This window comes from Quercus robur, chromosome 7, assembly GCF_932294415.1.
Source record: "Quercus robur chromosome 7, dhQueRobu3.1, whole genome shotgun sequence".
Taxonomy (NCBI): Eukaryota; Viridiplantae; Streptophyta; class Magnoliopsida; order Fagales; family Fagaceae; genus Quercus; species Quercus robur.
In genome coordinates, this window is record NC_065540.1 from 2,594,305 (window position 1) to 2,622,175 (window position 27,871).

Genomic DNA, 27,871 nt, shown 5'->3' on the forward strand with positions numbered 1-27,871 from the left:
ATGTGAGAATCTTCTTTTAATTGCTAGAGATGTTTGTTTGATGCCAAGAACGAAGTTTGGCTTTGATACCATGTTGACAATATTATTAGCAACAACGATGTGTTATATCATGTTGTATATGCTAGAGTGGATGCAGAAAGGGAAGCATAGAATAGGAACATCGGGAACACGAGGGTTACGTGGTTCAGCCTTGACGGCTTACATCCCCGGAGGAATCCCTTAAGGGTTACATATTTATTGTAAGAGTGTAGTATAATAACCTATGTTACAATGAGCCATAACATGAGTATATATAGGCGACTAAACCCTAGACTACTAGTACAAGCAGGAATGGGCTTGGGCCTATTACAGTGGGCTAATATGTCTAATATATATCTCTATCAGTCCAGATGAAGGCTTTACTTCTACTTTCCCAAACATGATCTCATTCATTCTGACCGCTCTTGTATTTGTTAGCTTTCACACATATAGCAGACCTAGATCTAGATTGGTCTAAATTTCTTGTCGATCTCATATATTATCATTTGGAGCTAAGTTTGCCGTTGTGATTATTGATTAGCTTGTTTTGAGGTTTTCAATTTTCACAGAGTAACACATTCAACTCCATGATGAGTTCAGTGAGTCCTTTACTTGACTATTATGATCATTTAAAACAGAATCGCGGTGAGCGGTTCTGTTTTGGCCTCACCACTGTTCTTTGGGTACTTGAATACATGATGAGGTCAGTGAGTACTTCATTTCACTTTTTTGATCATTTCGGTATTAGGACCACCACTCTCAATCGCGGTGACCGGTTCTGTGTTGGCCTCATCACTGTTCTTTTGGTACTTGACTACATGGCACACATACCTATTATCAAATCTGGTATGGAAAAATTTCTTATTATTCGTTATTTTCATCGTTATAGTGTTTGCTCCATCACTCTCAGTCAACGCCATGGGATTTCTTCAGGGTTGCCCAGATTTCTTTTTGTAATTTCGTTTATCCTGACTGTCCTGATCTCAGACATTTCCTTGGCTGAGCGTCGCTTGATGATGACCTTAATTGGGCTTACTTATTTAGCGTATGAGATAGTACCTAGATATGAGGAAAGTTCTCTTCTTAATCGTATCATTAACTACACCACTCCCACTTGCCGATATAAGAATTCTTTATCTTTCATCTCTTTGCAAGCGATGAATTTGTTTAACTTTACAAGTCTGATACGATACATTTCCTTTACTGAGCGTCCCATATTCATGTCGATGATTGTGTCTTTTATTTTCTCTATTGACTCATTTCCTGTGTATATGGAAAGATATCTAGTTAATCGTTTTTCTATTGTAACCTTGAATTTTGGGTTTGACTCCAATGACTGGTCCCAACTCCACATAGATTTCGTGAGTGAAATTGTAAATCGACTTCATAGCTTTGAAGATTTTATGGCGGCTACAGGGATTTCCCGAACATGGCGTTCTGCTTGTTTTGCCATTACTATTAGAAGGCCTCAGCAGCTTCCTTGGCTGATGCTTTTCGAGACACCACACACTCACAGGCGACGGTTCTTTAGTCTCCTTAACAAAAATCGTTATCAATTACCACTATCCAAAGCACTCTGCGGAAAACGCTGCTGGGGGTCTCAACATAATTGGGTTGTAGCCTTGGGTCCTGATTATAGAGCGCACCTTGTGCCCCTTATGAAAGGAGAGCCAATTACTCTTCCACCACTAGACACAATTCGTGGAGATGCTCCAGAAGAGTGGTTTCGCCTTGCACACAAATTCATTCTTTTCAAGGACCCCTCCCATGATCATGAGCTATATTTCCTTGTCTTTGCAATTTTCAGCCCCATGAATTGCTTGGCTTTTGCTAGAGTGGGAGAAGGAGCAGCTTTGAACAGAAGAGGACAAGATGAATGGGTCATTGTTACCAATCCAGACAATTTGAAATTCAAAGATGTTGCATGTGTTAATGACGAAGTATATGGACTTTGTGATGAAGGCACACTGGTGCACTTTGAACTCGATGCTCCTCTGTTACCTGAGGTACAAGTTATTGCTTCCCATCAACCAGATGTACGGGAACCCCGAAAACTTTATTTGGTGGAGTCAATGGGAAACCTTTACATGGTTTTTCGTTATGGATATCTTATTCCTTCGCAGAGGAGGCATGTGACTACGTCTTTTTTGGTCTATATGTTCAATTTCAGTGCATTGGCTTTTGAGGAAGTGGGAGACTTAGAAGGTCATGCTTTTTTTGTCGATGATGGCAACTCCTGGAGCATTCCTACAAGCATGATCCCTGGAATAACTAATAGGATCTATTTCACAGATGACCATTGGGACTGGCCAATGTACCTAGGAGGGGCATATGGAGGCTGTGATCTGGGAGGGTTTAACATGGCAAATAGGTTTAGGCAATCCCTTCCATTCGGTAAGGTCAGCCCTCCTTCTTATTCTCGACCAATTCTGGTTACCCCTCCTATTCGTTTGGATTAGCTTCTCTCTTCTTTTTTTTTCTTTTTTTTTTTTTTTTTAAAGTAGTTTATTAGCTTATTTGGTTATGTACTACTTTGTAAACCCTCTTTTTTTTTTTTTAGTTATCATTGTATCTTAATTGAAGAGTCCCTGACTTTTTTGGTGGCCAAATACAATTTGGCATTCTGGTTTTTAAGCAAAAAACAATATTTCTATAATATGTATGGTTGTGATGCTGTGAATTTAAGTTACAGTGAATCTATTTATCTTGTGTTCTAAATTTGAAATACAACATCTGAAACTGCAGTTTACTTGATATTGGTAAGTAAATTGTCCTGTGAGATCTGTAAAATCGAGTAAATTAGTATAGCATGCTAGTTGCCAACAAGCTGTTGGATTGATTTGCTTCTTTAGCTCCAAAATGCAACTCTGAACTAAAACAAATGCACTTTCTTCTTCTTTTTAACAAAAACCTACCCTCCTAACATCATCTCTAATGGCTTGAAAAATAATCACACATTTGTCCACTTTCAAATTCTCTTTTCCTTAGCTCTTCAACTCCCCCCCCCTCCCCTCCCCTCGTAAAGCCCCCTTGTTTCTCTCTCTCTCTCTCTCTCTCTCTCTTCTTTTCTTTTTAGAATATGGAGATGAATTTGATTAGGCAATGATGAATATGATGAGATGAGGAAAAAAATTTACTTTGACTTAGATATTATGTATTAACACTTTTACATTTGATAAATTTGAATGTGGATGTTATAAATATTTTTTCAGTTGATTTATTTGGTTAGTTTTATCAAATATTATAGTATAACTAAAAATTAAAGGAGTCATTAGTTGCTTATGTTCCAATTTTATAATAAATATGCATATATATATATATATATATATATATATAAAATTCATATAGTATTTGTGTATCTTACGATACACAATATAATAAAAATGAAAAAAAAAAAATCACATTTTGACAACTATGATTAGGCATTTTCCCTTTGAATTTTGTGTAAATATGGGTTTTTATTGTGGAAGTCCATTTTTTGAGATGACATTGCCATTTTGAATCCTTGTCTTTCTTTGCAGCCATATATAGTAGATTGTAGCAGCCGAAGAAATCTTACCTAGACTCATTTGAAACCTTCTTCCCTTAATTCCCAACTGAAAGAACACATTTCAAAATTTGTTGCTTTAATGTCCTAGTGAAAACGCTAAAAAACAGATGGTTTCTACTTTCTACTCTTAATTTGGCTTCTATAGAGAACACAAATCTCCCATTTATCCCTAGTTACCAACTTTGAATAGAGTGCATAGTCTATCATTAACAGGCAACATACTGATGAATGTATGCTAGGAATATTGTCAGGAAACCAAACCATTTTGCACCTATCATCCTTGGGTGTTCTTTTACAATCTTATTCCAAGTTGAACTACTAAGTGTACTGACCAGTCTTTACATTTAATTTGTTGTTCATCCCACCAACCCCACACCATGTTCTCCGGCAACGCCCCTTGTCAGACTATCTATTCGTAAGATTCATTACTTGTTTATGGGCTATCTGTTCTTTTATTAGATTTTTTTTTTTTTTTTTTTTTTTTGGTTAGGTAATTTTTCTGAAAAAATGTTTAAAGAGCAGAGCCTGTGTATTAGAATTGGGATGTAACATTGAACCATTAAATCTTTGGAAATTTTGAATTGGGATTTGAAGTGAATAAACTTTCAGTGAGAACTATAATGAGACAAGGTTGCCCTCAAACGACCTGAGTAAATTAGTTGACTACTTGGTTTTTTTTCTTAATTCCGTTTTTGGACACATATAAAGTGATAAATCAGAATATTATTTAACTGAATCAAAAGAAAAAAACTCTTTCCTCCAAGAAGAAATAACAGCAGAAGGAAGACAAGCTAAGAAAAACACCAATGCTGTAAATTTTAGAGACCATTTACAATGACAATGAGCTATTAGAAATTACAACTTATGAAAGACTTTTTTTTTTTTTTTTTGAGAAACAAAAAGGAGCTCGCATGTGTAATCATCGTCTCACATCCCAAGGTACATGAAACACCTTGCTAACTCCTTTGCATCTGCCACCAGGACTGCAATTTCTCACGATACTATATCCATAATTAGGACTGAGCAAGGGACCCGACCGACCCGAGAGGTTTTGGGCGGGTATGAGAATTTTTGGGTCGGGTTTCGGGTCTAAATTTCAGGTTATTTTCAGTTTCGGGTAGGCGTTGAGTTTCTTATATATGCTACTTCTGAACCCGATTTTTTTTTTTTGAAAAAAACCCTACACTATTTGTTGGTCTCTCTCTGCCTCCCTCAACTACTCTCCCAAGTCTCAATCTCACCTAGTTCTATCTCTACGTGTGTAAGTCATCCTTCTCTTTGTTAATTTAGTTGGGTTTTTAATACTTTTAGATTTTGGGTTTTATTCTATGTGAATATCCTGTTTGGGCTTGATTTTCTTGCGTTTTGTGATGCGGGTTTGGCTTGAATCGTACTGATAGTCAGCAAAACTAGTTTTTTTAAGGACCCATTTTGATATTTTTCTAGTTTTTAACTAAAGAGCTGTGTTTCTTTAACTAAAGAATTGTGTTTTTTTAAGGACCCATTTTGATTTTGTTCAGGTTTTTATATTTCAAGGTTCCTGAAAGTGTTGGTAGTAAGAGGTTTGAGTCTGTAAATGAGAGAGAGAAAGAGAGAGAGAGAGAGAGAGAGAGAGAGAGAGAGAGAGAGAGAGAGAGAGAGAGAGAGGAATTAATAGCTTCTGGTCAGTGGTCATCGTTGATTTCGAGCTTCTTTTGGTACACTATGGTACACCCTGTTGAGTTAGCGGAAACTCTAATACTAGATTGTTGAACAAATGACTAAATAAGAGAGCTTTTATTAAAACTTGACTCTTTGAATTACAACACTTTACAAGCACTAATGCTTTTACAAGACACACACACCAACTCTCTAGACACCTATGTATTGACACTACACAATAGCTCTTACTTATTTCTTCACTTCACACTCTTCACAAGTCTCTCACACTAGTCTCTCTAATCTCACACTCTAGTCTCTCACTAGTCTCACACACTACTTCATATACCACCACATCTATTTATACTAGGTGTATGTTGGTTAGGAAACCAACTTGAAGCTTCTAGCATCTTCCTTTTTATTGGCATTAAATGAATGCCATTCTCCAATCTTCTAGACTATTCTATAAACATGTGACTAAAATTCACTAGTGCAAGGAAGCTTCTAGAGAAAATATAAGAACTATTTTGGAGAGAATTCCGGAAAGAGAGCAAGAGAGAAATTTCCGGAATTAGAGAGATTGTGTGAGAATGTTCTAGAAGTTTCTAAAATACTCTAGAAATTTCTAGAGACAAGAGAGTTAGTGTTGATTTCTAACACACCCTTGCTTAGGCCAAGTGCTTATAAGGCAAGGGTGAGAGGCGTCTCTCCCCGATGTGGGATTAAACAAATTCGTGAGGGTAGCATCGGCTCCTCGGCCCATTCAGGAAAGATTCGTTCCTCCCACAATTGTTATATTTTCAAAATCCACACACACAATTAATAAAAAAGAAAAAAAGAAAAAAGAAAAAAAGAGGAACGTGAAAGGTTTGAACTTTGAAGAGAAACCTTTTGTTTAGTTCAATTTATTATTATTATTTTACATAACCTCTTTTAAAAAAATACATAAATTACTTATTATAAACTCTATTTCATTATTAATATTTTCTTAATCATTTATCTTTCTTTATTCACAACAAACATCATTTATGTGACATTTGGTACAGAGGAAGTCACATTACTCTTGGCATCCATATTCCTAGGAATGTGATTCCTTACAATCTAGATGCCTAGGAATGTAGCTGTAGGGTCACGTTTTTCAGCCTTGGCCCAAGATGTATGGGACCTTTGACCAGTGAGCTCGGTACAATGAATTTGTAGAGAGTGGGCCAAAGAGCTAGGTTTTAGTGTATGGACAACGGTTAACAAGGTGTTCTTCACGATCAAGCTAAGATGGATTGAGTTTACCAGAGAGGATTGGTCCTCGGCACGATCCGAGGAACTTTTTCTGGTGCCTCTGGTGTGTTGGAGGGGGAGGTCACCGCCTCTTCTGTTTCCTTCCACTCCCCTTTATAGTAGTTTCCTTCCTCCTGGATGGGGTTTCTAGGGTAGGTACTTGTCCCATCAGTCCTTCCCTCCAGTTGTTGGGAGTGGTTGTAAAGGCAGAAAAGCATGGCCATGTTAGGCATAAGGCGCTGAACGAAATAATGGCAGCCTTTCTCTCAGACATTTCCCTTTTCTCCGTTGTCATTTTCTGTTGTCTTTTTCTGCTTTAGTACTTGTCCTGTTCTGTGGAATGATCTGGAGTGTCATTGCCAGTAGCAGGTTGCCTCTTTTATCCTCGGCTACATCCATGCCGAGGAGGGATTTTTCTTTGGGCTGGGCCTTTGGTCCAATGTGGACATTGACATGGGCCTCCAGGTCTTTTACCCCCCACAGTAGTTATTCCTATGTTTAGTTTCATTGAGAATCTCTTAAGATTCCTACAAATGTGAGATGATAATGTTTGGTTTATTCTGAAGAATCTTTAATGAATTATTTATTTTTCTCATTCTATCATTAGATTTGAATGTGAACTACCAGGTCCTTTTAAAAAAAATCTTTCTCTAAATAAATAATGAAAAACAAAATGTAAACTATTAAATATGACTAATTCATAAAAACTGTAGTCTAACATTTTAAAATGACAAGTGTGGGGCCAGAGAACTTGGCGACCTCGGCTCACTTTGTGCTAGGCCAAGGCCCGCGCCGAGGAGAGAAATGTCTGAGGACATATGATGAAAATCCAAATGGCCTAGAGATGTTGCCGAGGACGATTCTGTCCTCGGCATTCCAGACTCCAGTAGGAAAGAACGGCACGCCATCAAAGGTAGCCTCCCAGAGTGTTCCCCAAAGAAAGGATGAGTACAGTAGGACGCACACGGGAGTATGGTGTAGGAGCAGTTCAAGAAAAAGCTGTCACCTCCGCATTTAATGCGCCCAACTGACGTCCTAATCGCATTAATGATGAAAGGACCCCTAAACAGTATGGCCTTGATTGCTGCAACTCACAGAGGGTTTGGGAAGGTGGCTGATGGGATGAGCACTCGAGTAATGGCCTGCACAATCAACAGATGGAGGGTCAAGATCGATCAGAAAGAAATATATAATGGGAGAGACCCCCCAAGGATGGGGGATCGTGAAAAAGGGACAGGAAGAGAGAAAAAGGAGAAAACTGCAGCAGTCTGCATGGTCTTGAAGAACCACGAGAACCTAGTACTGAAAGTAGAAGAAGAAGAATATCAAGCTCCTCGGACGAAACACCCGGGGACAACATTTCAGACTTGAACCCATTTCCTCATTGGTCCGCCCACACCCAACTATGTATAGTGATTGTGGTTTAAACTAACACCTAGTTCTTAGGCCCACTCTCTAAAAATTCATTGTATTGGGCCAGTTGGGCTTAAGACATTTCGTCCAATAGGAAGAGCGCTCAAAACCAACACCCTACAACAAGTACAATACAAAAATAACTATTTAAATTCTCAAATGCTTTATTCTTAATAATAATTTTTAAAAGAGCTTAATCTATAACAAAACAACCTAACAATGTTTAGGTCTATAAGACAAGAGAAAAAATATTGATGATTTGTTTAATATTTTATTTTAATTGCTTAAATGATAAGGAAAATGGGTTAAAATTGTCAATTTATAAAAAAATATAATTTTTTTTTTAAGTTTGAAAATCTGGATACTCACATGTTTTAAAGAAAATCCACATTCCTACTGAGAGGGGTTTAAAGGGGGAATCCAAATTCCTCTATCATCTGATTCCCTAGCGTAATTTGCAACCAAACATGAGAATTTTTAAACATTCTTAAAAATTCTAAAACATTACCTCGTACCAAACACCATATTGCGAATGAGTTTCCTTTATCATTGAGATATAGGAATAAAGAATAAAAAACTAAAGGTAAAATAAATAGTAATAACTTAAATTAACAATATTATTGTAACAACTTTACAAATTTAAGCATCTTTAATTCGACCTATTTAAATGATATTGAGACTTAAATACGTAAATAAATGAGTATTTTTCTTTTATTTATTTTGCACTGATGATACAAATGCTTTAAGATTAAGATCCCAGGTCGCAAGATCTGGCTGGCTCTTCAAACAACCGACGGACCCCGTATCATTTTCCAAGGGCAAAACCGTAAAGTCAACGAGTCTCCTCTCTTGAATTTTACTCCAATTTTCCATTACTTCCATCATTCTCAAATCTCCTGCTCCATTCTCGAGTCCCTCCTCTCCCCCCGCTCACCACGCCAAATTTGACTCACCAACCCAAAATCAAAATGACGAAAACACCCTTCCTCTTCCTCTCCATCCTCTTCCTTTCCCTCCTCCTCTACCCTTCCTCCGCCGAGATCAAATCCCTCTCCATCGCCTCCGACTCCCGCCCCATGATCCTCTTCGAGAAATTCGGCTTCACCCACACCGGCCACGTCACCATCTCCGTCTCCTCCGTCTCCTTCTCCTCCCCTCACGCCGGCACCGACCCTTCCCTCCTCGGCTTCTTCCTCCTCTCCGAGGAGTCCCTCCTCCAAGTCCTCCTCGAGATCCAGCGGAACCCTCAGTTCTGCGTCCTCAACTCCCACTACATCACTTTCCTCTTCACCTTCCGCGACCTCTCTCCTCCTCCAAAGTCCTCCTTCAACCACTCCTACCCCGTCACCTCCCCCAACGAGTACTCCCTCTTCTTCGCCAACTGCGCGCCGGAATCCTCCGTCTCCATGGACGTCCGCACCGAGGTCTACAACGTCGATCGCGACGGCTCCAAGGACTTCCTCTCCGCCGGCCAGACTCACCTCCCTTCCCTCTTCTTCGTCTTCTCCCTCGCCTACTTCGCCTTCGTCGGCTTCTGGATCTACATCTGCTTCACCAACAAGCGCTCCGTTCACCGGATCCATCTCCTCATGGCCGGTTTGCTGCTCATGAAGGCTCTGAATCTGATCTGCGCCGCCGAGGACAAGCATTACGTTAAGGTCACCGGCACGCCTCACGGCTGGGACGTGCTGTTCTACATCTTCCAGTTCATCAGGGTTGTGCTGCTGTTCACCGTGATCGTTTTGATCGGAACCGGCTGGTCGTTTTTGAAGCCTTTCTTGCAAGAGAAGGAGAAGAAGGTGTTGATGATTGTGATCCCTCTCCAGGTTCTCGCCAATATCGCCTCCGTCGTGATTGGCGAGACCGGGCCGTTTATCAAGGATTGGGTGACGTGGAACCAGGTGTTCTTGTTGGTCGATATCATATGCTGCTGCGCTATCATTTTCCCAATCGTGTGGTCGATTCGGTCTCTCAGAGAGACCTCGAAGACCGACGGGAAGGCCGCCAGGAATCTGGCGAAATTGCAGCTTTTTAGGCAGTTCTATATGGTGGTGATTGGATACTTGTATTTCACGAGAATCGTCGTGTTCGCGCTTAGGACAATCGCGGCGTATAAGTATCAGTGGGTGAGCAATGCAGCTGAGGAGATTGCTAGCCTTATTTTCTACATGATTATGTTCTACATGTTTAGGCCAGTGGAGAAGAATGAGTACTTTGTTCTTGATGAGGAGGACGAAGAGGCTGCTGAATTGGCTCTTAGGGATGAAGAATTCGAGCTTTGAAAGATGATTTTACCGAAACTTGCTGGGTCAGGTTGCTGTTCCTTCTGTTTTGCACATTTTACTTTTATTTTCCTAAAGAATTGTTATTTGAATTTATATGTTTATGGGATAGTGTCTGTATGTTTGAAAATTTGAATTTTCTTTTCATAATGCTGCTAATGAATTACCCGATATAGGTTTAGTTTCAATCATGTTGTTTATCCTTTTTTTGTTCAATTGGTTGCTGCCATTTGGCTGTATGTGTAGTGAAAATTGTTACATAACTAGCCTTGTAATGTTTCCGTTACTTTTGTTAATTGAAAGAGTTAACAAATTTCATCACACTTGGTGCTGCTTTAGCCTTGTCTTTTTTACCAGCCCGTGTTGCGGTGTATCATGTATTTAACTTGTTTAAGTTGTTCATATTGTGCACGATTGTAGAAAAACCATGTACAGGATTTTGTTTTCTGTTGTTTTCCTGAATTTTGTTCAAAAAATTGAATTTTGTTGTTCTATTGCATATGAAAAATCATTGTGAATGTGATTGTTAATGTCAATATACGTATGCATTCAGGTTAGTTTGTCTCTGCTTGGGATCTCATAGTGCCACATGCGTATTTATCCATGTTAATATGTTATGTCCTAAAACTTTGAGCTAGTTATCTCATTCTCCATTGACTCTAACTTCACAATATTTTCTAACATAGTACAGATAAGTGAGGGGCTTTTAGTTTTGACCAGGATACAAGTCATTGCTGATTATGTCCACTTTTACTTGTAAGAGGATTCTTTTGCAAATGTTCTAGGTTGACATAATAAATGTGAAAATGCCTTAATATATTATAGTTGGATCATTAAAGAGACAGAGACTATGCTTGATTTTGTTCATTTTCCTATATCTTTCTTCTTGGCTCAGAACTCCCACATATTATGTCGGTTGTAACTTGTAAGTAGTTATTGAATTTTTATGCATACATGTAATATGGTTTGATTAGAAAATCCACCTGAGTGCTCCAAAAGGGGCCACACCAGTCTCTGTTTCAGATCTATCTAATTTTGAAAAAGGAAAATGTAAGAATTTAGATTCAATTACTAAGTGAATGATATGAGGGCATAGATACTGATTCTTATCATAGGGACATTTAAAGGTTGAAGTTAGTTGAAACATTCTCAACCAAGTGTAACAATCTTTCCACCTTATCTAATTATAAATTCTAGAAGACACATAATATTATAAAGATCTGAAAATTTTCAATCCTCTGGCGTCTTCTATTTGGCTAACCATTTTTTTATTAAGTTGTAAATATAGCTGTGCAATTTTACCTGGTTATATATGTGCAGATTCTTGTGCTGTTCTCCTATAAATTTTTTTTATCTCACCTATGACCAAGGTAAACAAAACAAACGTTCAGGGGTCTTAGTGCATTTTTTTTTAATGTTTTGGTGCCCCCCCCAAAAAAAAAAAAAGAAAAAAAGAAAGAAAGATGGAGAATGGACATAAGGAACCAAAGTTTATGTACTAAATTGATAGGAAAAAAGGTTAAGGGGGTCTTACTGCAACAACCCTATATAATATATATTTTTTGACAAACTGTTCCTTCCCTTTGAAACATCATGAGTTCCATTCTCGCCAAATACACTGTAGGACACAATGTGGGACAGCCCTCCATAAATCAACGCTCTGATGCCCACCGAAGGAACCTTGCCAACTCGAAAACAACCCTATATAATATTGTAGAAAGAAGGGCTCGTATTTGACAGATTTCAAGCAACTCTCAACCTGTGTGTGTGTTTTGAATATGAATGTATACAAATCAAAGTTTCATTTCTTGATTATATTATCTCTGATTCCCTTGAGGGATGGATTCATAATAATAATAAAAATCACATATTCCAATAATAAAGGGGGGAGAGAGAGAGAGAGACCCTCACTTGAATGATCAAATTGGTACTTGTTGCACTGGGTTACAGGTAACCTTTTTCATCTGACATGCGTATCTTTATATTATCTTCTAAGGGATATACATTTTTTATTTGCTTCATAGGTTGATAATTGTGTATTTGATATTTAGGATTGAACTGAGCAGCCTAGGCTGTTCTGCAGAATAAGTGATCTTGTTCCTGGAGTATAAGAGTTTCTTCTATGCTGTTCATTTTGTTCTAAGTATGTCTTGTTTGCTCAGCCCTGTGACTGCTGGCCTTGTATATCTGCTTCTCTTTCACCTTGTAACAATTGTACTGAGCATCCCTAAGATTGAATAGAATTATTGAAGGGATTTTCTATCTAGAAAGGTAATTTGTATTGAGGGTTCCTAATTTGGTGAATCAAACGATGGATAATTGAACATAATCGGGATAAGGCTTTTGAAGTTGGGCCCTTTAAGTTATATTTGTGATTTGAGAATGTCATAATTGAATGCCCTTTAATCTTGATTAGACTCAAGCATGATCAAGGTCTTTAAGATGAATTTGCGACTTGCACAAATCATGTGTGCAATTGGGTGGAGGCAGCTCAAGCTGGTATGTCACATCACAATTCACATGTCACACAAATCCCATTCCCATGTATTAGGCATGTGGAATTTGCAACTGGCAACCAACATATATTCTTGAATAGAGGACTTTATTATGCAAAAGGCTGAACTACATGAAGAAAATGGTTGAGAAAGGCTATCTGTTCTCTTAGCATATGTTTGATGTTTTATATGTTTAGGTAAACTGAATTAGATAGTGATTGGTTGTATGGCTTGTGTGTTTGTATCTTAGACTTGTTTTACAATACATTTTTATAATCCAATTTATTGACTTATGGGGATAAATGCCCTTGTGGATATTTTGGGTGTAAGATAGGGAGCTTGCTTATGACTTATTTAGGTATGTTCCTTGGGGCTTCCTATAAGTTGACGTCAATTTGGAAACCCGTTTTGGAAAAGTTTGAATGTTGGCTAGTGGGCTGGAAGAGGTTATATCTTTCAAAAGGAGGCTGGTTGATCCTATTGAAGAGTTCCCTTTAGAGTCTCCTAGTGTATTATTTATCCTTTTTTACCATTCCCATGAGTGTGGCAGTCTGGCAGATAGGATAGAGAAGTTGTTAGAGAAATTTTTGTGGGGAGGATTAGCGGATGAGTTCAAACATCATTTGGTTGGGGTGGGTGGTATAGGGTATGCACTCCTATTGCTAATGGAGGTCTGGGGATTAGGAAGCTTGCAACATTCAATCAGGCTCTCTTGAGGAAGTTGTTGTGGCGGTTTGGGATTGAGGAAACACATTTATGGAGGCGTGTAGTCATATCAAAATTCAGAGAGGAGTGGGGTGTTAGAGTGCGAAACCGGTTCCTGGTATCCATGGATGTGGTTTATGGAAGAGCATTAGGATGGGATGTCAGTTATACACTTTAAGGTTGGTATTGGTAACCGGATTTGCTTTTGGCATTTGGCATGATTGTTGGTGTGGTGACCAGTCCTTGAGAGTGGTTTTTCTAGTCTTGTATGATAATTTCACAGATAGGGATGCTTCAATGGCATCCTTGTTGGTGAGGTCGTCTATGGGGGAGAGGCAGAGTTGGCATTTTAGATTCTTGCAGGACTTCAATGACTTGGAGTTGGACTTGGTAGCTTCTGTTCTCCATCTTCTGGAATCTCATATTCCCATTACAGAGGATGGTGACAAAGTGAAGTGGAGGTTGAAAAAGAATGAGGAGTTTGATATTTGTTTCTTATATAATGCTAAGGGGTTCTACTTCTGTCCTTCCCTGGAAAGGCATTTGGAGAGTGATGCCACCCCCCCCCAAAAGGTTTCATTTTTCGTTTGGACGGTAGCATGGGGGAAGATTCTCACTTGTGAAAATCTTATGAAGAGAGGTTATACTGTAGTAGATAGGTGTTACATGTGCCGATGTAGTTGGTATATTATCGGAAAGAGTGATTGATCTTATGTTTGGTTGGAGGAATTTTGTGGGTAATTACTCTTAGAACGTTTGGAACTTGGTTCTGTTATGCTCGATGGGTATCATCAGAGCCCAATAGTCGTACTTTTGAGGATGTCAAGAGCACAAGGAATCAGTTACTAACCACCTTTGTTGGCTCTTTGTTTGACTGGTCTTGGGCAAGGGGTTTTACAACTAGCAATTCCATTCCAATGTTTATAGAGTCCTTTCTTTTTTGTATATAATTTTTTGTAATTCTTTTATCTACTTTGCGCCTGTTGTATATGAAGTGGTCCTTTAATAAAATTATTCTTATAAAATAAAGACTTATGGGGATAAAAATCCCTTCTATTGAATCCTCTAATTTTCTCAATTTTTTATTTAGATGTAAGACGCATGACATTTAAAAATCACATGTCTCACATCTAGCTAAAAATAGGAGGAAAATTCAATGGGAGAGGATCTTTTCCCTGATTTATGACCGTTGACCAATATGGATGGGTTCCCTTCATATTGAATTCGACGATGCTTTGTGTTTGATAATCTGGAGGAAGCATTGGGGAATATGTTGAGTGGGCATAGAGGAGGAAGCATAGGCCATTGTTCATAGGAGAATTCTCTTTCAACAAATTAAACATGTTGAGATACGTAGATTTTACTGCTGGATGGGTCATAACTCATAACACTTAAAAGAATACCTTTGTCAATTAGAGAATACCCTATAAATAGTAAATACACATGGTATGGAATGTGATTCTAACGTGTTATACTGCAGCACATAATGCTGCAGAGTTAGCTTTGAATTCTGCATTACCTTTGTGTTTTAACAAGGAGAATCTACCTGAGGTTATCCTCTCTGCTTGTGTGGTAGACTCCCATGCTGTAGTATCCTCTTTTTTTCGTATGAATGACATTGAAGTTTAGCAAAAAAAAAAAAACATGTTGTATTGATTTGGCCTAAGCCATGGGTAGTCTGGGCATTCAAAGAAACGAATCGAGTATTGATTAATGGGATTCAAATCTGTAACCGTCTCTAAGGAGATTACGTCTGAATTGATTGATTAAATGATTACTGATGGAGTAACTATCCATAACATTTTCAATTTGTGAAATACTTTGCTCATGATTTACTTCCCAAATTAGGCAAATTACCATACAAGCCTAATGTTTGATTGCTTATTTGGAGTATTTCCCAATAACGGACCTTGAAGCTTCCTGGAAGGTGGTATTGACCAGCTTAACAAGAATTTAATCTACACTAACTCCTTTAGTGTTTTAGGGTCCAGCTTGATCGAAAGCTTAGCTAGATTTTTCAGGTGTAGAACTTGTAACTCAATTAGACTTTAATTGAATATGTGATGCAAAATTAGACTCTAATTAAAGGTTTTTTTTTTTTCCTCAGTTTTTGGTGTGTGTCTTTATATATATCTTGATCTGGGTAGCCAAGAGCCTTTTACTTTAATATCGCTATCCTACAAACACTAGGGAGCAAATAACTAAAAACAATATATCAAAAACTAAGAAAACATAAATATCAAATCAACTAAGGTACATAAGGATGTATTTTTTTGAAAAGGAGAAAAAAGAAGAATTTTTGGAAACATTACAATTTCAATCTAGTGCTTCTAACTTACAATAGTTAATAAACCGTTAAGAGAGGGGGAGACAAATAACCAAAGACATCACATCGTAAACTGAGAAAACATACGCAAAACAACCAATGTTCATAAGGATTTATTCTTTTGAAAGGGAGAAAAAATGAGAAGGAAATTAAAACAATATCCTTTGTTTAGATCCAAAGACTATCAGGAGTAGTTAAATATTAAAGTTGTGATATTCATCATATATATATATATATGATATCCTTTGAACAAAAGAGTATACTTTCCTTTTTGTCTTATTCAAGACACAGGCAGATCGAAGTATTTTTCCATAGCCATTAATTCCTCTATTTAAGCTTCACGAGTTTTTAATCAACCAATAGTCCTCTCCCTCCTTAGTACCATAGCCTACCACGAGGATGGCATAGGTACCATCTGGTACAATTTCTGGATTCAAGGGATTCTTAGGGCTTCTATAAATTTCCTAAAACCAATAGGCAAAAAACTAAATAGAAAATATCAAAACAATACTTTTTTTTTTTTTTTTAATAAACATCAAAACAATTTGATATAAAGGTATTTATAAAGGTATTGTGAGGCCAGTGAATTTGTGACCCCGGTCCACTATGCATTAGGGCCTAAGGCCCGCGCCGAGGAAAGACATTGCTGAGGACATGTAGCGAAAGTCCAAATGGCCTAGAAATGCAGCCGAGGACAATCCTGTCCTCGGCATTCCGAAACCTAGAAGGGAAGAACGGCACGCCATCAAAGGCAGCCCCCAAAGCGCTCCCAGAAGAAAGAACGAGTACAATAGGACTCGCACGGGGGTACAGTGTGGGAGCGGTCGAAGGAAAAGCTGTCACCTCTGCATTGAATGCGCCAACAAACGTCCTGGCCACATTAATGGGAAAAGACCCCTGAATAGTGTGGTTTCAGTTATTGCAACTAACAAAAAGTGGAGGAAGGCCGCTAATGGGACAAGCACTCTAGTAGCTACCTGTCTGATCAACAGATGGAAGGTCAGGATCAACTGAGAGGGGCTATATAATGTAAGAATTCGTCCACGGGAAGGGGGGGGGGGGAAACAAGAGCATTATGTATCGACTCTTGGATCATTGTAACCTAAGGTAAAAGGAATAATAAGAATATTAAGCTCTTCGGACGAGGTCCAATGACCAGAACCACTCAGGCTGTACCAGAGAGAAAGTCTTCTTGGACAAACTCAGTTCACCTCTATGCAATCATCATGAACACCATGACTAACTACTGTCCAATAACCAAGGCTTAGCCTTCTAGCTCACTCTTTACAAATTTATTGTTTGGGCCTTTTAACGTTCGAACCCAATAAACCAATTTGGGGTCGTTACAAATTGAGTCCTTACAATTGGCGCCGTTTGTGGGAAGGCTTGTGCATTGGCACAGGCGGCGGTTAGTCATGGTAGGATCAAGCCCCTGTCAACCAGGGTCACTCAAAAGAAATAGTTTTGGCGGTGGTGCAAGCTATGCGAAAGCCTCTCCATCATTTCCAGCAGCACGCGGTTGCTGCCCTAACTCAGTTCCCACTCAGGGTTACACTTCGAAGTGCCAGTGGCATGAGCAGTTCTAGGGGCTTCTAACATCAAGTCTATGCCCCACCCCTTGGTCAAGGGGCTAATCCTCGCGGGTCCAATAGCCCGATTCACTGAATTCCCATAAGTGCTAGACAAAACCAAGGTCTTGCATGGTCCTCGGACTCAAACCTATGGGGAAACTAGTCATTAGAAAATATAAGTTTTGGACAGAACCAAGGTCTTGCATGGTCCTCGAACTCAAACCTATGGGGAAACCAACTACTTAAATAAAATATAAGTTTTGGACAGAACCAAGGTCTTGAATGGTCCTCGGACTCAAACCTATGGGGAAACCAACTACTTAAAGAAAATATAAGTTTTGGACAGAACTAAGGTCTTGCATGGTCCTCGGACTCAAACCTATGTTAGGAAACCAACTACTTAAAGAAAATATAAGTTTTGGACAAAATCAAGGTCTTGCATGGTCCTCGGACTCAAACCTATGGGGAAACCAACTACTTAAAGAAAATATAAGTTTTTGACAGAACTAAGGTCTTCTATGGTCCTCGGACTCAAACCTATGGGGAAACCAACTACTTAAAGAAAATATAAATTTTGGACAGAACAAAAATCTTGCATAGTCCTCGGACTCAAACCTATGGGGAAACCAACTACTTAAAGAAAATATAAATTTTGGACAGAACAAAAATCTTGCATAGTCCTCGGACTCAAACCTATGGGGAAACCAACTACTTAAAGAAAATATAAGTTTTGGACAGAACCAAGGTCTTGCATGGTCCTCGGACTCAAACCTATGGGGAAACCAACTACTTCAAAAAGAAAGTACTAGACAGAACCAAGGTCTTGCATGGTCCTCGGACTCAAACCTATGGGGAAACTAGTCACTAGAAAATATAAGTGTTGGACAGAACCAAAATCTTGTATGGTCCTCGGACTCAAACCTATGGGGAAACCAACTACTTCAAGAAAATATAAGTTTTGGACAGAACTAAGGTCTTGCAGGGTCGTCGGACTCAAACCTATGGGGAAACCAACTACTTCAAGAAAATATAGGTACCAGACATGGCCTAAGAGCACGCTTGGCACCTCCGATGATGCATTTAGCTCCCTAGAAGTATGTGTAGACGCAAACTCAATGCCTCATGGGCGCGGGCAAATTAGAATTCTGGGATGTAATTCCAAATACATCATATGCACAACCATTCATACATGTTAAGATAGCTAATTCAAAAACCATGAGATTCGCAATAATGATAAATATCGGCAAGGGCGACGAACGTATAATTTAAAGGAAGAAGGAAGAAAGGAATTTCATACATGTGGTCAAAGAGTTTAGTTACAAGCAAATCCCAAGGTCCTCAAAACAAAAGGGAAACTAACTAACAGCTAAACTAAAAACAAACACAAAAGTTGGTCAGGGCTCCTACTTCTTCAATTTTGTTTTGGCCGCTTCTTGGGGAGGCTGAGTAGGATTAGCCTCGGGACCCTGAGAAGCATCTCCTTCCTGAGGAGGCCGAGCAGGATTAGCCTTAAGGCCCTCGGAGACATCAGCAAGGGGAATGGCCTGAAGGGGCTGAACCAAGAGGGCCAGCTCCTCGGCATTAAAGATCTGAGCACTAACTGTGGACTTGGTAGCCTTCTGGGGCATCTTAGGATTTAGACCTCCAGGTGTTTCTGTCACCCTATGAAGCTCTCCTCCCTTAGTCGACTTGTCAAGAGTGAAAACGATCTGAGCAGCTTCCGGCTGAGCAGCCTCAGCCTCCTGTGGAGCACTCACAGCCTCGGAGCTGGTGGAGGCGGTCTCACGGATGGCTGGAGGATAGTACACCTTCTCCGCCTTCCACAGGTCGAACGAAGCCTCCACCCCAGCTCGTTTGAGAGCTTCATTCCAAACCTGGGAGCAGTATAGCCTGCAAACACCAGGGATTTGAGCTTTAAGGGTGGCCTGGGTATCAGCCACCCCCGCATCGTAAGCCTCATCCTCGGCCTTGTCCTTGGAAGTCTCGGCCTCCGTCTTGGCAAACTCAGCCTCTATTTTGGCCCTCAAGGTTTCGTCCCTGGCCCATTCCGCAACGCCCTTATCCCTCTCTGCCTTAGTCAGTTTCTTCTTTAAATCACCGATCTGCTCCTTGGCTATCTCCAATTGCTCCTCGGCAGAAAGCAGGCGCCTCCTCTGGTCCTCGGCCTGTTTTTGGACACCGTCCAAGCCTGCCTCAACACTATCCCTGGCCTTGGTCAGCTCCTTTAAGTTCTCCCTGGCCTTCACGAGGTCGGCCTCAAAATTTTTAAGGGTTCGCGCAGCCTCTATAGGCTTATTAAGCTCAAGTTCTGCAGACTTACTTTGCCCCTTAACCTCGTTCTCCAGCCTATAGGTGGCCTGAATGGCCTGCCAATCGAAACAAACACATTATGAATGAAAATCTAGGAGCAAAGGTTGACGGAGTCATAAGTATTAGGAGCCTTACCATGCCCAGGTACCTCTTCATGCTGAGGAAAACCTCCTGCATCCTCATATTCTTCAACTCGGTCATGTTAGTGGGGAGCAGCAGGGTCCTCTCCAATGCGTTGGCCACATAAGCGGCTTCGCCATCTCGAAAGTTCCTCATGGATGCATCTTCCATCAGAGGCTCCCCGTGGAGCATTGGGGCGGGAAGCCAAGCATTGGGCACGGACTGGGCATCGACCCCTTTCCCCTGGCCTTGATGCCCAATCTTTAACTATTTTAGAGCTCGTGGGGCTTCGTCTTCCTCTCGAGAAGAGTGGGATTTCCCCCCGTCCATTGGCTCCTTACCCTTGGAACTCATCTTCCTCTTTGGGTCGGTGGGCTCAGGTCGAGGAGGCATAGTGGATTGGGGAGGGGCAGGAAGTTTGGGTTGGGGAGATTGTGATTGCGACCGGGAAGGAGAAGACCTGGTCTAGACAGGCTGGGGTTGTGGAAGGGGAGTTGGAACATTGGATTGCGACCTTCCCTATACACCCTTCCCCGGCTGGCCCTCAAGCAGGTCGAACAAGCTGGTCGGGGACTTTCTCTTAACACCCATCTCCGCCCGAGAAGATGTTCCTACTGACAACAGTTCCACCTCGGACAAGTCAGGGTCACCCAGGTCATCGGAAGGATCCTCGGATGAATCAGCCTGGTCAAATATACCGAACCCCCTTTTCGGGCAAATCCAAATCACCCTCGTCCTCCGCTGCTTGGTGGGACGGAGAAGAGCCCGCCAATGGGATGCCCTCCGGGATAGGAGATCCTTCAGAGATCAAAAACCCGTGTTCGATTATAGTGATTTTCTGAAGCCGAGGATCGTTAGCTCTGATCACGTGCTTCGGGGCGGCAAATGACTTCTGGATGGGATCGTACCCTAAGATTTTGTGAGCGGCTCTGACTTGACCATCCTCTTCGTTTACAAAAACCGCCGCCTTGAGAACGGTCTCCAAATCCTCTCGGTTGATCAGATGAAAGTGTTGGTGAAAAGCGTGTGGATCTGCAAAAAGAAAGTATGCTCATAGTTAGTAACCGAATCACACAGATTAAGACGGCGCAAAAGATTGGCCCCCTCCTACTCTCTACACCCCACCTGGTTCTCCCTCCACAATTGGGCAAGGAAGGCCATCGTGCCACTCCCCAGATACAATAAGAAAGTCCTTGTTCAATTCTTTGCTGGACTCGGGGAGGCACTGGATTAGCCGAACCCTGTTGTCTCTCGTCTTCATGTAGTAGGATTTGTCCCTCAAATGTTGGAGGTTGTAGCACCAGTTTACGTCATGATGGGTTAGTCTTAGCCCCATTTTTTCGTTTAAGGCGTCCACACAACCCAAGATCCTAAACACATTAGCAGTGCACTGGGTGGGAGCTAATCGGAAATGCCTAAGGTAACTCCTCATTACTGGCCCCATAGGGATTCTCATACCCCCTTCTATAAAGGCGAGAAGGGGAATCACCACCTCGCCTATTCTTCTCTTAAGATGCCACTCCCCCTCCTTGTAGTACCTCAAACCCACATTGGGAGGTATCCTATGGTCGGCGATGAACTTTTTCATCACCTCTTCGGTCTCAACCAACTCTCTTAATTTAACCATCTCTAGAAACTGCTAAATAGACTCAAGAGATGACGAGAGAAGGAGAGAAACAAGAGAAAGATAAACCCATAAGAGAAAAAAGCATGAGTTAGTGAAAGCAGAAAACTTACAGAAAGGAGGAAAAGTTCCTCGGATGGGCTTTTTATGTTGGAGAGAGACTTGAGTTTGGATGGAAGTTTGATTGAACCCAGGATATGTGCGCTAGAACACTTAAGTGCGAAAGTGAAGAGACAAATCGATTCTAAAAATTATTTATACCTCTCATCAAAAGTAACTGTGTAGATTTCCCCGCCCATAAAGGTAAGGAAATCTCCACCATTGGATTACCATCGCACCGTTAAACGTGGGGAACATAGAGCCGCCCGCATTTAATGAAGATGCGCTTCACATACCAAGGCGCCAGTAATGTGTCTCGGGCAGACGAAGAGGCTCTAGTACTGATAGATGACAAGGATTGACCAGCCATGATAGAGACCTGATGTCATCAAAACCCTCCTCTCCGTCCAAGGAGCCGAACAGCAGGATTTTGAGGGGCTATTGTGGGGCCAGAGAATTTGCGACCCCGGCCCACTATGCATTAGGGCCTAAGGCCCGCACCGAGGAGAGACGTTGTCGAAGACATGCAGCGAAAGTCCAAATGGCCTAGAAATGCAGTCGAGGACAATCCTGTCCTCGGCATTCCGAAACCTAGAAGGGAAGAACGGCACGCCATCAAAGGCAGCCCCCAAAGCGCTCCCAGAAGAAATGACGAGTACAATAGGACTCGCACGGGGGTATAGTGTGGGAGCAGTTGAAGGAAAAGTTGTCACCTCCGCATTGAATGCGCCAACAAACGTCCTGGCCACATTAATGGGAAAAGACCCCTGAATAGTGTGGTTTCGGTTATTACAACTAACATAAAGTGGAGGAAAGCGGCTAATAGGACAAGCACTCGAGTAGCTACCTACTTGATCAACAGATGGAAGGTCAGGATCAACTGAGAGGGGCTATATAATGTAAGAATTCGTCCACGGGAAGAGGGGGGGGGGGGAAACAAGAGCATTATGTATCGACTCTTGGATCATTGTAACCTAAGATAAAAGGAATAATAAGAACATTAAGCTCCTCGGACGAGGTCCAATGACCGGAACCACTCATGTCGTGCCAGAAAGAAAGTCTTCTTAGACAAACTCAGTTCACCTCTGTGCAATCATCATGAACACCATGACTAACTACTGTCCAATAACCAAGGCCTAGCCCACTAGCCCACTCTCTACAAATTTATTGTTTGTGCCTTTTAACGTTCGAACCCAATAAACCAATTTGGGGTCGTTACAAATTGAGTCCTTACAGGTATCAAAACAATACCTTTATAAACTACATAAACATGGATTATTTACCCATTTTAGCTTTGCAAATTCAGGAAAAACATGCACAGTAGCAACCACAAGATAAATTTTTGACCTGCTCAGGAAAGCAATTTGATTATCATCACTAATTCTCTAAAAAATTTCAATTTTAAAAGAAATAAAAATAGAAAATACATAAGAAACCAAATAATGAACATAAACACAAATATAAATAAACGCTCAAATATATATATATATACATTACCCTTTCTGTTGGCTTACATTAGCTTCTTTTTTTTTCCCTACAAATGATAATCTTAGTAGAAATGTCATTCCTCATTATCCAATCAAATGCTTTGTTAATTCTATGAGTACTTGAGCAGCAACCTTTTCATCAGGTTCCACGGGCCTCAATTCACAACAATCCAGCACTACTCCGCGAGATTACGACAAACTAAACCGACCAAAAAAGTTTACCCTCAAATAGACATACCATTGATAAAATCAATCATAGATACCACCTTAACAAAGTCAGCAACCCAAGCATCAATCAGCATCACACCAATGCATGCGACTGTGACCTATCCCAAGCAGCAACACATAAACCCTATCACGACGATAACCTTTGAAACAATTACAATGATGAAATTGGCAAACCCAACAATGGTGTAAAAATCCCAATTCACCCCCCCCCCCCCCCCCCCCCCCCCAAAAAAAAACCATTAAAAGCCCCCAACCCACAACAGCAACATCCAACCTCAACCATAAGCCACTACTGTCCTCAAAAGAACTTAAATTGAAGAAGTTGGTAAAGGTTGTAGATCGGTGACAAAGACAGGAGTTAGAATTCTTTTTCATTGTTTTAGGAGGAGAGAGAGAGAGAGTGCTTAGTAACGTAAGCTTGTAATCAAGTAGGGCATTAAAGTGATTAAAAATATGATGAAATTGACTTCAATGGGATTGCGTGGTCTGTTAGTACCTGTTTGGATTCAAATTATAACGTCTGCGTTTGCGTCTGCTTTTTTTTTTTTTTTTTTTTTTTGAGAAGCATGTTTTGTGGTTGTGGTGCTTTACAAGTGGGTCTCGTGTACTATTCACAGGACCCACAAACCTCTTTTTTCAATAAAACTTTCATTAAAAATGGGTCCCACGGCACTATGCATACATTTAAAAATTATTTTGCTACAGTGTTTTCAGTTTTCAGTAAAATAAGTGGTATCCAAACATACCCTTAGTATGGAGTTAGCGTACCTCTCGTCCTTGGGTTAATGGGCAAATGCTTATGCGAGAGAAATAAAAAAGAGAGATGGCGGAAGCTCTAGCAAGGATTCCAAGCTCAATTGGCTTTATATATAAGTTTGACATTGTCCCCTTTAGAAAATATTAAGTTGAAGTTGAAAACATCACAAAGACATTCTTCTCACGTTTGGAGTTAGCATTGTAATTTCAGGATAAACATCACCCGACCCCTTTAGTTTTTTAGTTGTGTCTTGACAAAAGAATCATTCAAAAGCCTTTCAGTGCGGTTCCCATCCCATTCAGCAAAACGGATTTAAAAGGCAAAACCAAACATTCTCTTAGTTTTTTCTCTTTTGTTTTTCTTTTCTTGACTTGGGTCCGAGAGAGTTTGGTTGGTTGTGGGGGAGTTTGGGCCTCACTTGAAATTTACGAAACTATTGCACCTTTTTTTTTTTCCTAATGATCAAGCTCGCTGCACTGGGTCCGACAACATTTTGTGCATATTGCTGTCAGCATGAACTTTGATTAATGGAAAGTGAGTAAGAGATTGATAATTTGCTAGTCATCATATCAGTTCTCAATCTTCCATACTCGAAAATCTTCATGAGTCCCATTTAGTATGGAAGTTTTAGCAAAAGCATATTGATTAGAACCGTAGAATGCAAGTTTCAGCAAAGCCTTGGTTTGGTGGTTGCTATGATTGTATTTTATCTTCTTTCTTTCACGCCCATACACTAGACACCACCAATCACATGAGGCATCCTATACATACGCCCATATCTTCTTTTTTTTTTTTTTTTTTTTTTTGGTGTGTAATGCTTGCGTTTAAGAGGAAGATACTCGAATAATTGCTAGCATAATCTATGGCCATGCTCATTACGAAAATATTTCTTATATTTGTATGACTTTTCATATATATATATATATATTAAAAAAAACCTTTGTAATTCAACTAAAAGACCAAAGTTTATCTTATTCTTTATTTCCTACTTATTAGAGGTTATCACTTGATAAAGGGTCCATTTGTTTAATGGGCTGTGTTTATAATTGTTACTCAATTTTACACGCACCCTATATTTGAACTGAAACTGTAAGTTGAAGTCACAATTTTTAAAAATGGAATATATGTAAAATTGTGTAACCATTTATGTGCAATAAGTATTATCCTTTGTTTAAATTTGTAAACTAGATTATTTTTTGAGCCAATTTGTAACAATTTTTTTTAGAATACTACTATATATATATGTGGAGAGAGAGAGAGAGAGAGAGAGAGAGAGAGAGAGTTTTACTTCCTAATGTTTAGTGAAAGCTCACTGTAGGTTTTACTAAATTGAGATGCAAAGATGTTTCAAATGGCTTACAGCAGTAGTTAGTGGAGAATTTTACCGAAACAGTAGGCTTTTCAATGAGAAGATTTCTTTGACCCAATGAACCATTTTTATTCCTCTATGGTCTTTACAGTCGACCATTCATTATCACAAAAAGAGCATCCAAGGCAAATTGGAATTTTTTTTTCCCCTCAAATAAATTATACTATAAATTGAGTTTTCCCAGTGAAGAATATGGAATGGAACTTATGAGTAATGTTGCACTGAGACTTCATCATGGCCATTGAAATTATTTAATCGAACAGTGGTTGATCTTGATCCATATATAAGCTTGTCTATAGGCCCAACACTTCCAATTCGTCACAATATATATTCCTTTACATCGAAACATTTGGTGCAGTAATTAACTAACTACTGACTGACTTGACTCATAATATGAACCACTAATTAAGCAGGTTAGCGATTTTGTACCAAAACTACACCTAAACAAGTCAATTTGGATTGGATTAGTTAGCTACGCACCAATTATTTTTTTTTTTTAAATAAGCAATTTTTTTTAATGGTTATACTTATATGCTTAAAAATAATACCTGGTCAAAACTCAAAAGAAGAAGAAAAAAGAAATTTATAGACTCGTTCCAAAACAAGTGGTCATCTGTGGACCCAATTTATCATAGAATTTGTTCCTTTGAAAAGTTGAAGTAACAACAAAGAGTACTTCCCTTTTCCGCACTTTCCCCTCGCTTGTAACAACAAAAAAGCTACAAAAATACGTTTACATCTTCCATTCCTTCCATGGTAAGAAAAACTTTACAATACGTGTGTGTTCTGTGTGTGTGTGTCTGAGAGAGAGAGAGAGAGACAATAAGATTATTCCTTAATTAGAACATTACATGAATAACAAAGACCCATTTTGCCACTAAGTCCCTACTGTATTTTCCCATCAACATAACTCAACACAAAATTAAAGAAACACCTGCCATTTTTTTGTGTGCGTGGAAGAAGAACTTCTCTCAATTATAAAGCATATAAAACCAAGTTAATGGGAAAATACAATAAATTTATTTCCTTAACTAGAACAACATGTGTGTTCTATGTGTGTGTGTGCTTGAGGGAGAGAGAGAGAGAGATACAATAAAATTATTCCTTAATTAGAACAACTCAGAAGTGGAAAAAAAAAAAAAAAAAAAAAAAAAAAAACAGAATTACACTTCCTTCTAATCCCATTACATGCAGATACAACCCATTTTTCCACAAAGTCCCTACTGTATTTTCCCATTAACATAACTTAACACAAAATTAAAGAAACCCCTGCCAATTTTTTTTTTTTTTTTTTTTTTTGTGTGCGTAGAAGAAGAACTTCTCTTAATTATAAAGCATATAAAACTTAAAAAAAGAAAAAAAAAAAAAAAGAGAGGAAGTAATTAACTCAAGTGTATGAGTCAAGTCAATCATGTCAATCCACCACATCTACACTAGCACTGCAAGACAAAAACCTGTGAAAGATCCTAAACAAGGCGACGCATGAAAATTCCTTCACTTTCCTGAAAACCAAACACTTCTTCTTAACCCCTCGAATCTTTCTCTTCCTTCCAGGAATCATTCTCTCTTTCACTCTCCCAAAACATTTCTGGGTCTTCTCAGGCATAGTCTCTTTCCTTGAAAACGTGTAGCTTCTCAAATAAAGCTGTCTGCATGAAATACTATCCACAACCTTGGGGTGCCCTTGACCATGGCCATGACCATGACCTCCTGTGCGCTCTAAGCTCACTGACTTCACAAACTCTGCATCAGACTCCGGCCACTTGTAGAGGTTCACATAGGTGGCTCGGACAGGAACACGAGGGTCACGTGCGTCACTGACACAGCTTGATATGCAAACTGAGCTCATTTTTTTGGTGTATGAGCTAGGTTCAGAGAGTTTGTGCAGTACTACTAAGTTTTGGTTTTGGCCCTTGGGGTATAAATTGAGACAAGACTTAGATTGTAAGAAAAGGTATATAGAAGGTAGAGAGAGAGAGAGAGAGAGAGAGATTAATGGGGTACGTTGTAGCTAGTGGGGATTTTTATCATGTTAAAATGTGTCATATTTATAATGATTTGGCATTATTAGCAATGACTGTGTCTTGGCGTGTGTGCGGTGTTAGTGTTAGGCTAAGATTAGATAAACTATTCTTCCTACACAAAAAGAAGCACAAAAAAGAGAATAATTTATTGAACAAATATATATATATATATGCCAATAGTAAGATAGAGTTTTTTTTTTTTTTGAGAAAATGGTAAGATAGAGTTGGAGCAATGATTAGCATGAGAATGGAGTAAATTTATAAATATAAGTAAGTTGATTATAATGGTGAGGATTATTTTCTTTTTTTTCTTCGATCGAATGACAACAAAGCGTTACACATATGCATAACGTATTTAACCCTTCATCACCTTCAAATAGTAAAATTTTGGATTGATAGTGACAAGCATGATACTAACATAGAGTATAATAGTAGTGAACTAACACAGTGTAGTAGACTTTGCAGTATACTATTAACAGGTACGTGTTATCTTTTCCACAATTAAAGAGCACTGGCTAGAGCTCCTTAGCGCCACCAAATTGACGAGTCATTATAAATGTATGGTCTGTACATTTTCTTT

The 27,871-nt window shown here is 39.6% G+C and overlaps 3 protein-coding genes across 3 annotated transcripts; 2 read left to right on the plus strand and 1 right to left on the minus strand.

Annotated features, from left to right (window-relative positions):
* The first annotated feature begins 397 nt into the window (after positions 1 to 397).
* LOC126691707 (putative F-box protein At1g65770) lies at positions 398 to 2,513 on the plus strand. Its single transcript, XM_050386808.1, has 2 exons — positions 398 to 864; positions 952 to 2,513. The coding sequence occupies exons 1-2, from the start codon at positions 606 to 608 to the stop codon at positions 2,475 to 2,477; spliced, it is 1,785 nt and encodes a 594-aa protein (XP_050242765.1). The 5' UTR covers positions 398 to 605; the 3' UTR covers positions 2,478 to 2,513.
* Positions 2,514 to 8,672: 6,159 nt separating this feature from the next.
* On the plus strand, positions 8,673 to 10,497 carry LOC126691708 (protein CANDIDATE G-PROTEIN COUPLED RECEPTOR 7-like). The gene has a single exon (XM_050386809.1). It carries the CDS (start codon positions 8,863 to 8,865, stop codon positions 10,174 to 10,176), a length of 1,314 nt encoding a protein of 437 aa, XP_050242766.1. The 5' UTR covers positions 8,673 to 8,862; the 3' UTR covers positions 10,177 to 10,497.
* Positions 10,498 to 25,849: 15,352 nt separating this feature from the next.
* Positions 25,850 to 27,286, minus strand: LOC126691709 (uncharacterized). The gene has a single exon (XM_050386810.1). The coding sequence runs from the start codon at positions 27,114 to 27,116 to the stop codon at positions 26,682 to 26,684; it is 435 nt and encodes a 144-aa protein (XP_050242767.1). The 5' UTR covers positions 27,117 to 27,286; the 3' UTR covers positions 25,850 to 26,681.
* Between the last annotated feature and the right edge of the window lie 585 nt (positions 27,287 to 27,871).

Coding starts and splice junctions, on each gene's coding strand:
- LOC126691707 (XM_050386808.1), top strand. CDS start 606: ATGATGAGTTCAGTGAGTCCTTTACTTGACTATTATGATCATTTAAAA. Junction 865..951: donor CATACCTATTATCAAATCTG/GTATGGAAAAAT, acceptor GGATTTCTTCAG/GGTTGCCCAGATTTCTTTTT.
- LOC126691709 (XM_050386810.1), bottom strand. CDS start 27,116: ATGAGCTCAGTTTGCATATCAAGCTGTGTCAGTGACGCACGTGACCCT.
- LOC126691708 (XM_050386809.1), top strand. CDS start 8,863: ATGACGAAAACACCCTTCCTCTTCCTCTCCATCCTCTTCCTTTCCCTC.